The sequence below is a fragment of the Rhea pennata genome, chromosome 14, assembly GCF_028389875.1.
Source record: "Rhea pennata isolate bPtePen1 chromosome 14, bPtePen1.pri, whole genome shotgun sequence".
In the NCBI taxonomy this organism is placed as follows: domain Eukaryota; kingdom Metazoa; phylum Chordata; class Aves; order Rheiformes; family Rheidae; genus Rhea; species Rhea pennata.
In genome coordinates, this window is record NC_084676.1 from 10,018,257 (window position 1) to 10,031,925 (window position 13,669).

At 44.2% G+C, this 13,669-nt stretch overlaps 1 protein-coding gene across 1 annotated transcript; it reads right to left on the reverse strand.

The window, feature by feature from the left end:
* Positions 1-8: 8 nt before the first annotated feature.
* On the reverse strand, positions 9-13,669 carry DCTN4 (dynactin subunit 4). The gene is made up of 13 exons (XM_062587441.1): positions 13,500-13,669; positions 11,934-12,004; positions 11,292-11,470; positions 10,306-10,349; positions 9,255-9,362; positions 7,539-7,612; positions 7,109-7,221; positions 5,676-5,785; positions 4,594-4,667; positions 4,128-4,182; positions 3,549-3,656; positions 3,053-3,150; positions 9-2,353 (listed from the first exon to the last, which is right to left on the reverse strand). Exons 1-13 carry the CDS (start codon positions 13,632-13,634, stop codon positions 2,140-2,142), a joined length of 1,383 nt encoding a protein of 460 aa, XP_062443425.1. The 5' UTR covers positions 13,635-13,669; the 3' UTR covers positions 9-2,139.

Sequence of the window (13,669 nt, forward strand, 5' to 3'; positions counted from 1 at the left end):
AGAGCAGCAGAGAGCCAACTTTGCTTTATTGGAATTCACTACACGAAGTTACGCGATAAGGCAACACAGGCGCCCGTCAGTAAGGGGCGGACACGGATGGAGGCAGAGCGCGGCCAGGCACTTCCGCGCAGACAGACATAAGGACACAGCAAACGCTATTCCTAGCTCCTATAAGCATCTACACGGGGAAGAAAATGCACCAGACTAGTTAAACCGTTCAAAAGAGAAAACATCAATGCACCCTTTAATTTCCAAACTAGCGACTGAGGGCCCACAAGCACATCTTACCTTCCTATAACATAAATAACAGCCAAAGAACCAACTGAATACAGTAAAATCCCAATTTCAAACTCCTCCTTTACCAGAGGAGCAACTAGGTGCAGTTCGACAGGCCCCATCAGCCACCAGCTTGTCCCAAAGCCTGCTCGTCCTCCTTAGTGCTGCGAGGGGTGTCAGCTGCTTGGCTAATGAAGAGAACTCAGGGCCAGAGCTCAAGTGTTTTGTTACCTTGAGAGGGAAAACAGCAGCAGATACTAACACTATACATTAAGAATAAATACAAACTACACTTCAACTCATGCTGTACGTCTGTGTCTAGCCTACGCAAACCTGTAAACAGGAAACCTCCCTGCTTTGAGACCCACTGCACTACAGGGAGGTAACGTGAGCTTCCCTTGCAGAGCTGTCAAACCCATCCCTCCGGATACCCACAGGCAGTTTTCTTGCTTTAGGTGAGATGCGTTTTCAGGTGCCCTGAGCCCTATCTGCTGCTCTCATTACTTCACTAGGAGAGGAGGCAGCAAGATCCCGTCCTCTCATACACACACTTTACAACTTTAGACTGGCAGGACCGTGTCTTAAACCTCAAGCAATAAAACCTTAACTGACTGGTATTTCAGCCTTTCCCAGTATCACCAGCATATTAAAGACTATTAGAAGTGTTTAATTAAATGTTAACACCTGAATTGGGAACACAACTGAAGTCCCAGCAGGAAGATGAATCTTGCCTGGCAGCACTATGCTATTGTAACTACTGGTATCCAGTATCACGGGTACCCTGTCCTTTTATCTACTGCTTTTAGCTTGGACTACAGCCAAATTACACCCCGGATACACCATGAGTAAGTTATCATTTTATAATGGTAGAGTATATGCTAGTTAAAGTATAACAGTCTTTCCTCCTTTACATTTTTCCCTATCCCACTATAACATGACCTAATCTAAACACTCCAAGTTTCATACTGTTTGCTATCCTCATCAGCACAATTTCATTGATAAGACGACTGCCAGGCAGCCTCGCAGAAACACCCTTGCCTCAGTAAAGAACTGTATCAGAATTTGATTCCTAACTTGTAAAGCATTATGCTATCAAATCCATCTTGCAATAAAACAGGCTTGCAGTGAGACTGGTTGCCAGTCAAATCCATGAATACAGTATACTATGTTTTGAGTTTAAAGGCAAAGTGATCATTTCATTTGTGAGGACAGATTTATCACCTTGGCTAAGCAAGCTACACATGCCAAAGGTTTTTCTCTTCATAACAGCAGAAACAGTTGTACCTTTGAGTCCCCCACACTTATTTGAAGGATCCTATTAGGAAGCAGGAAAAAAAATATATATATTTGGCTGCAAGAGAGACTTGACTATAATGCAGCAGACATAGTCACCTCCTGAAATGTTTTCACAGAAAGGGCACAGCTCTGTGTGGAAAAGAATTCCATAATTGAATATGTAACAGTAACTTTGTGGGCTGACATGATGAAGACAAAGACCAGTACAGGTTCTTTTCTGTTGATTAAAAAAAAAAAAATCAGATAGATGTAGTGCAGATCTGGAGAAAGACAAATCTCTCTCTGTGCTGAAACATGTGCTGTAAGTTAAACTAGCATGTAGTAGTGCGGGGAAACGAGTGGTAGTTAGTGGGCACTATGATAAGAGGAGGGAGAAGAACAAATCAACCAAAACCATGATACCCTTGCCCACACCCATGCAGCTTCCTCCTTGTGGCTTGGCTGGAGTCCGTGGCACACATCCATACATCACAGCGGATCTCTTGCAGAACTTCTCACCAGGGTGCATTCTTCTACTGTGACAGTCTATCCTGTGGCCAGCCTTTGGGATGCAGGTGTTGGGAGCGTTTATGGGAGCACTGGACCAAGGCTGAGCTCCACGTGATGGGTAAGCCAGATGACCTCAGAGCTCTGATCGCTTTCCTCACTGGGCCGGATTGGAGCAGCAAGGTTTTTAAACTCATGCTTCATCTTAAAACTCACGGTCACTTCACCCTCCTCTTTCTGTGGAGTGACCTTGATGAAAACTCCTACCTTATTGGCTTTTCGGAAGGCGATAATGCTGCAGGGCAGAAAACAAGAGGACATGGGGTCAGCCAAGTTCTCAAACAATTTTTTTGCAAAGATTTGTTCTGAGACCGTAAGAGATGCTCGGTTTACAGTCTGTGGGCTGAATCTGCCCTGCTAGAACAATTCCTCCAGCCTGTAGCTTACTCCCTGCTGCTTTCTTCCCAGAGGGCCCCGCAGTCCCTCCCGCCCCATGATCAAAATGCGTGTACTTCCCTTAGGCTAGGCTGCATGCACATCCATCACGTGGAACAGGTCTGCTTTGGCCTTAGGAAATAATGCACCCAGTTGTGCAGTACAGAAGGGCCACAATATATAACTGAAATAGCTCTATATGAGGCTGAAGAACTTTTTCCATTTTGAAGACTGATGGGACCTCTGTGTAGTACACAGTATTACTGCGTAGTTCACACCACCACTGTGAACCTTTTGCTTGCAAAGAAAAGGATTTCACAAAGCATTCCTGGAGAGAATCAGCATTACTACCTATAACCCATCTACTATTACAGCACATCCTGCCTCACAGGAAACAAGTATTTCTTGAATAGTCCAAACCATAAACAGAAAAGATAAATTTGCATTTCTTATCTCTGACAAAAAAAAATCCTTTAGACAGACAGAAAAGCATTCCGCTACTTGGCTGAAGTGCCAGTTGTTTTAGGGAAAGGTTGGACACAGGGAATTCAACACTCACTCAGGGTCATCCTGGAAGTCTTGAGGCTCTGCCAGCTCATCATATTCTGCTGCAGCATCTTTGCCAGCCAGAATAAGCTCCTTGGGAGGAACTGCTACCTGAAACAGAGCATGAAGAGAGGAAGCCCATTACCCAAACTGCAAGTAGGAGAGCGCCCTTCCCCTCTGAGGGCTGCTTAACTAAAGCTCAACAGAAAAGTGAATCATCCTTTGCTTTTCCTCCACTCTGGTTAATTCTGGCTCCTACCCACCAGCAAAGTGGCCTCTCTATTTCTCCTTTGAGCTCTGGCTCTCAATGAACAGACACACATTCAAAGTATTTTACTATCTGACAGCGACATTTATGTTGGTGACAGTCATTTAAACCTCCAAGGACAAAAACATGATGTAGTCAACAGACATCAAAGCACATATCAAAGGTGTGACCTAGAGGCAGATAAATGGAAGTGGAGAGCCTTGGAAAAGGCCTGGGTTCATACGGCAGGAGGGCACAATACCTTGGCAGTACTGTTGATATCATCAGGGTCTCCCTCCTCGCACTCCAGCAGTGTGACATGTGTGACGTTCTCCACCGGATTGGTCAAAGTCAAAAGAACTTGGCTCTCCTGAGGAGATTAGAGGAAACAGTTCAAGAAGCAGTTATCCTAAAAACGTGTTTTACTTCCATCTCCTCTAAATGACTGGTCAGCACCTTCAAAAACATGTATCACATATACTTGAAGGAGTGATGAACATCCCCAACCCCTAAGAAAGATATTAAAGCCATGTAGCACTCTTTCTTAATATTAGAAATACCACCTTCAGAATCTAGCCCAGACCCCTACTCAATACCTTTTATTCTTGAGATACTGGCACGTGACTGTGATGCCCCATGTCACATTGCAGTGTATTATGCTCATGCAGAGCGACAAGTACATTTAGCATTATTCCTACCACCCCTTTAATCCTTGTACCCTCTGTGATGAATGAAGTGAACAAAGCCCTAAGAAGCAAGGATTACACAGCACAACATTTTTAAAAAGCCCCAAGTCTCAGCTATGCTTCACCCTAAGATATTTCTGGAAAAAAGTACTGACCTTCATGTAGCGCAGGTTGGGAATGGACATGATTCTCACTTCAGGGATATAGTTACTACAAGAACAAAGCAAAATGTCCAAGATGAACTGTGCTACTATCTGCAACTTACCTGTTTAAAGCAGAAGCATACGTTCAGAGACATTCAGCTAACTTGTTTAATGCTATTAAAGCTTAGCTTACATTAAACAGACAAAAGAAGAAACAGACAGAGGACATGTCCTTTTTCTGTACAAAGCTAAATCTACCAACTCCTGCTACTGAGGCTAGACCAGCACATAGTGCCTTTTTCAAACTGCTGAAACCCTCAACAAACCTTTTATTAGACCAGAAAGCAACATTTACTTACTACAGTTGAGCAAACTATAAAAAACTGTTTGTGCTTGAGAGATCAAACCAAAAGCTCAGAAGGAATGAAAATAAGAATTGGCAGGCAGCTGTTCTCCCATATCCCCATATCTTACTTACACAGCAACCAGCTGGATCTTGAATTTGATAGATGTTGGATTGAATTCTGGTTTACTCAGGTTATGTTCACATTTCTAGAGGCAAAGATAGTTTAATCAGCACTGAAAGATAGGATGCAGTCACATGTTGAAGAATCAGAGCTACAAGTGGAATGCTGATAGCCACAGTATTTACCAGCTTCTAGCACAGCACATAAAAACAGCCTAAAGGTGGCTGTATCAAGTTATATGGCATTTTAAAAGGGTCATATCCAGCACTATCAGTGCAATCGCAGAAACACAAGATTCGGGACCAAGCTTAAAAATACTTAGACATCCACTGACTGTAGCAGGAGGAAGGCAAAAATGATTTACACTCCAGAACAACAAAAGAAAAAAAGAAAAAATCAAATATGGGTTCAGCCTGTGATTACTTATTTCTGAGAAAATTCTCTGCACTTGCAAAGCGTTCTCCATCTTAAATACTTCAGAAATATAAGAAATATTACTTTATTGCTCTGGGGAGTAGATGAACAATATCTGTGTTTAACAGATAAAGTGGCTTATTTAAGATCATCCAGTAAGCCAACAGGAGAACTTAGATGTGATATTTGCCTGTCGTCATTCTTCAGCTCTCTGCTTTTCTTCTCTGAAATATTCTCTGCTTACATTCTAAGGGTATTGTCTGTATTCTACACTGTCTCTATTTTTTCTGTGTTTGCTAACGTAATTTTTGTCTTCAGTAATAGCAGAAATTTTATAATGCCAACTTTACTGGGAACATCCTACTGATTTTTGCAGTACGATTCTTCGCCTAGGTAGGTAACGCAGACCTTTCTGCAAATCCACCTTTGTATTTTTATGCATCTTTGACATATGATGGAGAATGTGAAATGGACCACATTGTCAAAGATGCTGCTCTCCCGCTACTGTTACTAGTATTCTGGTTGAGAACTTTCAACAGCATTTGAGCAGTTCCTTAAAAAGAGAAAGAGGGAAAAAAAAAAAAAAAAAAAAAAAAAAAGGAAATACACCGCCCATTTCCTACAATCCAGGATCTATAAGCCTGGAAAAAAGCTTCTATTTTTGCATTTAATTACCTACCCGACAGCGCAGTGAACGTTTGATCAAGAGGTGTTTATGGCGTGGGTAGAGCTGGGAAGCACAGATTGGCTGGAAGTCAGGCTGCAGCAGACGCTGACGCAGAGTCGTCACTTGGTGCACAGAAAGCAAGACCAAATTCATGCCTTACTGCAAGCCAGATTATATATATATATATATGCACTGCACTAAGAGTAAATGTGCAGTGCATTAAGTACAAGCATGCTACATTCTCTAAGAAACTTGATTTCATTTGCAGAAAGTAATTCATAAATCACTGATAGATATGGGTGTTTCTAGAAACAAATGCATGAATGCAAGGATAAGATCCTACAAAGGGGAACCCTTTGGCATGGTAACCATAGTGGAACATCAGTGCCAGCCCAAACAAAAGTACCCTGATCTTTGGGCAAAGCTCAGCTAGAAAGGAAACAGCATTTTGTACCCCTCTAGAAATAAATTCTTTTTCCCCTAAGGGCCAAGGAGTTTTTGCAACTTTGTTACCCTCAAAGCTGGGCACTGCACAAGTGGAATATATCACTTCTGAGCAAAGGGTTTGTATAGCTCAAAGTGATGCACAGAATTAATGACCACACAATACCTGAGGCATGGGAACTCCAGAACCCAAACTTCCCAAGGGTTTCTCCCCCCAGAACAGGCTCCCCACAGACTCCCTACTGTCTAGCAGGCAATGAGCCACTTGACAGCCTTTCTCTTATGGCAGAGAATCACTAAGGCTGTCTTCTTTACCAGCCTCCTACTTTCACACTGATGGAGTCTCATGAGGAAGGATCACCAAGACCATTTATCTCTTCTCCAAATCCTTTTAATACTAGTGGGCTTTGTAAGTGTCCAGAGAACATCTGTCCTTATGTAGAGCCACCTCAACAGGAAGTCTACATTGCACCTGTGGTTTTACACCATTCATTCCCAAGTTTCCTTAGTGAATTTACAATATTTGATTAGATCACAAGCTAGCTAAATAAGTCGCCTGTGTACACAAGCTTTTTCAAACTGATGTTGAAATAATGCACTATTGTTTCCTACAGCTCAGTTAACATGCCAACCCCCTAGTAGTACAGCCAATTCCTTGTTTCCTGCTATTATTTGTAAAAGGATGTTAGATCTTTTCTCTAGCCTAAAGTCGGCCTTCCACATGCAGAGAAATTAAGGTCAGCAATAAAATGAAACGAGAGTAAACAGGTCCAACTTCTCTGGCTCTGAGCATTCCCTGTATTACATGAAGCCGAGCTACAACTGGAGTTACCATTTAAACAGCAAAAACGTTTCACATCACTTTATTAACATCTATATTTCAATCCCAGTAGAAAGTGCACTAAAAACATGGTATGTTATGAACCGCAAGAGCAAGTTTCCAAACACTGCTCATGTTATAGAATGCAAGCACAAAAAGTGACAGAACATTCAGGTTTTACCTTCCGTCAGGTTGATTGGTCTTGTGTAGTAATCCTCAGGAAGGGGTTCCACTTCTTCTACTGCATCAGCTGGCTCAATCTTGATCTCCTTTTGGTCCTCTCCTTCTTTCAGACTGAAGCAAAAGGAGGGACAATTTAGTCATTAAATAAGGCATGCAGCGAAATCAGTAACTGTTTTATACCACACAAGACAGCAAGACAACAGTAAGTATCCAAAGACATGAGAAGTAACTTGTTTCTCTGAGAAGGCTGCATATTTGGAGCTGTCCCACAGAGCTACCATGGATTTGACAACCTTCCAGCTCTCCAAAAACAAAAGTGCCTTTCAGTACTACCTGGACATAGTTCATCATTGTTCTGGAGTCACTTCACTGTTCTCTTGCCAATACCTCCTATCTCCCACAAAAATGATCCCAAACCTGAAACTCACGAGAGTCCAGCGAGAGCACTGATAGGAGCTCCAGATCTCTGGCGCTGAAGCCGGGTTCCTAGGCCATATTTGTCCTACAGGAAAAAAGGTAACGTCAGCTTCAGATCTGCTTTCTGTCAGGCTGAGGAGACCTACTGCAAACTCATCCTCTGGACTGCACAACAAGCATAGGGAGACAAGCAAAGAAAAGCAAAAATGGAAAGGTATTCAATGCTTCTCAGATTTTTTTCTCGTCAAACTGTTAGTAAGGAGAAAATCACCACCATACTGCAGACTGGGAGAGACAGACGTATGTGGCTACTGCTCAGGGTTTATGTTCTTTCCTTAAACCACTAACCTGTGCAACTAACATGTTCTCACTTCATCTTCTCTTCCAAGCAAATTGCATGTCAAGTGGTGTAGAATAGGAGTTTCACTGACTAAAGAACTGAGTTGAAGTGGGTATGTTCCCATCTGAGCTGCTCTGCAGCACCACGAGATAAAGACGGAGAAGGCAGAGTGCAGCTTCAGGTTCAGCTTCCTACAGGTCTTGTTACCTCAAAGTCTAAGTCTCTCTCCAGGTACCACTAATTGGCAAGAATAGCTGAGCTACTCTTCTACAGTTGAACTGAATGCAGGATGTTTCGTGGCAGAAGTCTTTCTTCTGGGCCCATCTGAAGAACCTGAATTCTCACCAAATAAGAAATCTAAGACTCAATCTACCCTTGCAATTTTCCAAGGATCAGAAGACTAATATTAGTGTCATTTACCTCAGGCAGGTAGATGGCTATGTCTTGACCAAGCTTTGTGAAAGGCTGTTTTTCAAGTGTACCTCTACAGGACCAAAGGCAATCGTTGTTTGTAAAGTTAAAAACAAAAACATTTTTTGTTATAACTACTACTCTCTGACTAGTTAAGACTTCAGATACATTTGTTCTAGGCATATCCAAGCCAAAGCCCCTGAGGTAAGGTGAAGAATAGAATAGGCTACTGTCCTTCAATTGGTACTATGAGAGCTTTAACACCAGCAGAAACTGTGAAAAGACTTACCACTACGTGTATAGTGTGTTGCTGTGGACAGCCCCCAAAATAGCAGCAGGTAGCAACGGAGACAAAAAATGCAGCCATAAGACATGAGCAAGGGCACAGAGCAGGCACAGTTAATTGAGAGGTAGCAAGCATATGCAGAGTCACCCAGCTAAATGAAGTAAGCATTTAAGTGACAGTTATAATAAACACATTGTTCAGGCCACAATCAGTTCTTAAGATTAATTCAGTTAATATTTCACAGAAAGCAAGCGCAGGACAATCCTCGTCTAACAGTTCCTGAACTGTAGTATGCAACTGTCCCGAGAAAGCACTAGCGCTGGTACCCTGAATGTCTTTTCTTACAGGTAGGAGCCACCTTACATCCCTCATACAGATGCAAGATAGAAAATAAGTCTTAGATCACTAGAATGACACAGTTGCAGTGCATTTCACTGCTGGTGACATACTTCCTTGTATGGTAAGTGTAAACTCCTCTGGCTTTTTCAGAGGGGACTGTCAGAGAGAGGCAATATAATGCACAATAACGGGTGTAAAACTATGCCCAAAGATACTCAAGGGTCCTAGCTTATTTCCTTGATGTTGTTCTCAACAAAAAAAGCCTAACATGCTACCATCGATATAATCTTTCAAGCTGAGGGTGTTGCACTTCACACTTCTTCCTCTGAGAGCACTGTGCTCCCAGCTCACCGAAAAGGCCAGTGGCATGTAGTTTCTGCGTCGCACCAGCTTCTTCCGATCCCGCTCAATCTTCTCTTTCTGAGCCAATTGCTGGTAGTACTCAACCAGTTTGTTAATCTGGAGGGGAGAACAGGAACAGATACCCAGTAAGGGAGAACAAATGCCAGGCAGCTAGTGATATTCATTTGTTAACAAGCTCATGTTCCTACTACATGCTATTACTAGCTCTATTTTGAGGAATATACCTGAAAGAAGCCTGCACATCTTAACTTGTTACCACAGTGTGGATAACACTCACTCTCCTTTGGGAATGAGGCCTATCAGTGTCCAATTCTCAGTCTGCGATTAGGTAATTGAGAGGTTCACACATTTGCCTTCGCTCCAGATGGTAACATGGTAAGGCCAAAAAAGAGCAACTTGAACCAGCAGAGCAAATAGCACCTTTTTCTCCGGGACCGACTACGTTTACTGCTGAGCCCTAACTGGTGACAGACAAAGGGAATAAAGATTTTATGTTTTCCAGATCCTACAGACATTCTTGACAAGAAAATAGCTTTTGTTCACATAAAGGAAATATGTCAAATGGACTGCATGTTTATAACTTGACACAAGCTCCTTTTAGATTCAGCCTTTAATTCTTCTAATGCAGTTTACATGCTTCAGAACTTGATTTCTGTGTACAAAATTTCAAGCAAAGATCAATAAAGCAAAATCAGATGTGCTCTGTCCATGGCTAACAGCACTTTTCCTTAGCAGCCTTCCCCAAGTTTTCCTAAAAAAAAAATGTACAGATAACATGCCCATCAGAGTCACTTTTAACAGGATTATACATATTATATTTCAAACTCAGTGTCTTCTGAAAAAGGGATACTATTTATACTTGCAGCCTCCATGGAAGAGCCTCTAAGAGACCTTCCTTCCATTGAATTCAGTCAAGATAGAGATTATGTTCTAGAACCAGTATCTGAAGGATTATACAGATCTAGAGGGAACACCACCTCTAACAGCTCTTTCTAGCTAATGCCACCTGGGCCTAAGCACAGCCCTCCCCTTCACTTACCCTCTGTGTGTGAGGATTTTCCGGCTCCTGCCAGCCACCACTAGCTGTACAAGAAAGAAAAAACAGTATCTTCAAGAGACAATTTCCAGATTCCACAGAGAAACTGCATCTGATGCACAGATGTTTTGGTCTTACTCACGAAATATGACATTCTCTATTTTTGCTACACTTACTGTGGTAACTACAATTCCTAAAGTTCACGTCTGCACAAATACGCATCTTTGAAGCTTTTCATAGGCAGGTTTGGCAGAAGCAGCTTCACCAGGCTTTTAATTATTTTAAAAGTTCTGTTTGAGACATACTCAGAATAGCATCTAGGAGTGACTTTAGCAGCACATACATGAGTTTACAGGAATACTCTCCTATTACTAGAAGAGTATTGCCTATTACCCTATTTATTAACCTGCATCTTCAGCTGGAAGTCTCAGTCATGTGAACACTGGAAGTCATAAAGGTACTTGCTTGGGTCTACTCAGCTCCATTACTGGAGCCCAACAGATATTTTCTGCATGTCTTACATACCAAGGAGAGAGAAAAGCTTTGTTCCAGTGCTATCATGGAGAGAGAAATAAACTACAAACACTGACCAACAACATTTTCCAACTATAAATAAAAGTGACAGAAAATGAATTATATTTTTATGTTGTCAGACTCAGCAGCTTCAAAGACTCTGAAAGTAGGCAAACAAGCTCTCACTCATTGTGAAGGTAGCACACCAACTAAGAAAGTTGATTGTTTGACAGTTTTCTCGCTAATCAGGTAATGTGAGCGTGGAACTGGGTCAGATGTTCCACTAACTCACCCTGGCTCTTCAGATGAAACCTCAGTGACAATCCATTTTGTTGTGTATTTCCAACTCTGACTCAAAACGTAGGCAGATACTACATACATCACATGCCCAGAAACTAGTTTGGTTATCTGTTATCTTTGAAATGTATGTTCAACTCCTGCCATTACTTAGGCTTCTGGCTTTGACTACCACTTACCAACAGACTTGTCTGCCATGCCCACATCTCGGGAAGTCCAGCGGCAAAATCCACAGGCCAAGTAATATGCTTTCTTCATGGTAGTTTTCGCTGGGTCATCAGGGAGCGGAGCAGGAATGCTAGTGGCCCGGGTAGAAAGAGTGTGCATGCAGCAGGGGCAGTCAAAGCAGTTAGCACATCTGCAAAGAGAAAGGCCTGAGACAGTGCTTTGACGAGGAGCCTAGCCTTAATGCAGCCCACAGACATAAGAAAACCACTCAACATGCAAATCTAGACAAAACCAACAGATCTTTTTATCTTAATCAACAGCACTAGGGAAGAAGGGCAACAGGAACAACAGAGTTCAGAGCCAACATGAGGACGCTAATAGCAAGAAATACTGGGTGACACAAAAGCTTATTGTTTGTAATATGAAGACAGGTCACAAAAGAAACCCCCTAGAATGTGAAGAGCACATGAGATCACAGAAAGACACACTCGATCCCCAAAACAAATTGAAAAGTAACAAAGAGAGCAACAAATTTTTGAAGAGTTTCAAAAAGTCAAATCCTGTGGAATACACAGATGAGCAAGTGTTGATAAAGTAGAGAAGGAGCTATTTAGAATAGTTGGTTTGACTCAGAAAAGCTACAGTGACCTTACCTATTCTTTTTCAGCTTGGCTTCAGCTGATGGCATATTTTCCAGACAGCTAGGGCAGTAGTGAGAGTCCACCTGATGAACAACATAGTCACATTAGACTTCTTGGTATAAATTTGTAAATGTAGCATATCAACAATAGCCTGAAACTCTACCACACAATTTAACGAGGCTTTGTGTCTGGTAATAGCAATGTGAAATCACAGAAGTTTTGAGACATTTCTTGATATCTGAAATTTTAGCCAGCCTCGGCAAGGGAGGGGAGGGGGGGAGGGCAAGGCTGTCTAGTATCTTAAATCAGAAGGCTTCTTAAGTCAAGAAAAATTAAACTGCTCTGCCTAGTAAATATGAAAAGGACAACTGGGTACCTAAGCAGCCCCAGGCTTGCCTGCATCCTGTTTTGCACAAGGTGCTGCTGGTGGGCTCCCAAGTGTCAGCAGACTATCACCTCAGCCTGATGATAACTTTAACCTTAAGGATGAAGAGATTAAAATCTGCTCTTGCATCAAACGGTTCACGGTCAAGGAACAAATCTCCCCTACCAAAAAGGGATCTGGTACACTACAGTGAGTGTGTAAAACATAAAAAAAACTTACTCAGGTGAAAATAAATCAACACGAAACATTCTCAGTTCTGACTTCATTCTCAAAACAAGTAAAATATTCTCAGACTCCAGTCTACTGGCTTCTAAAAATGGTATTTTCCTACTATTTTAATATTTAGTGCTTTACATACCACCACATTTAGCAAGTCTTAATCAAGGCCTCAATGCCTTTCTGAGAGCAACTCTCCTCCATTGCAAAACACCATCTATGAGTCAGGGAAAGATGCAGGACCTCTACAGGCAGAGGATCCCAAGTCCTACGCTGGTCCCTGTGCCTGGACCCAGCAAGCCTGCACGGCCTGCCCAAAGCTCTCCACATCCTGCAGCACAATGAGAATCCCAGCTGAGGAAGGCAGGCCGCCAGGGTGCAGAGAAGGGTGCACCGGTGAGCGCAGGAAAGCCCGCGAGGCAGACGAGGGGCGAAGCGTGCTGCGAGCGAGCGCAGGCCGGAGGCGAGGGGGGCACCAGGCACAGCCCTGGGGGCGCAGAGCTCTCCAGGGAAAGGCCCTTCCCCTCGCAGCAGCCAGGCCCTGCATGGGGCCCCGCGCTGCCACGCCTGGGGGGCAGGCCAGGGCCTGCTCGTGCCCCCTGCACAGCCGGGGAGGCGCCGAAGCACCCCCTGCCCACAGGCACCGGGGTGCCCTGCTCCCCCCCCCCCCCCGGCCCCACAGGGCTGTGGGGGGGGGGGCTGCTCTCCTCCCCCTCAGCCCCGGGGGGCTCAGACACCTCCCCTCCCAGGCAGCCCACCCCCACCTCGGCCACGCGCGCCTCAGCCAATCACAGGCCGAGCTCCGCAGACGGACAGAGCGAGGAGCCAATGGAGGGCGAGGCCCCGCCCCCCTCCGTCGGCGCGGCGCTCGGCCGTTAAGCGGCAGGTGAACCGGCCAATCGGCGCGGGGCGGGGGCGGGGCGGGGGCCGCGGCGCTGCCGGGGCTCGGCTCGGGCCGGGGCCGCCGCCGCCGTTACCTCGTGGGAGACGCACTCCAGGGAGCGGAGCTCGCTGCAGTAGCGGCAGAAGTAGAGCTGCGACAGCGGCGCGCGGATCTCCTTCTCGCCGCGCACCAAGTACAGCACGCGCTCCGACTGCAGCAGCGACGCCATCTTGGGAGCGGACGGCGGCCGCGCCGCCCCGCGCC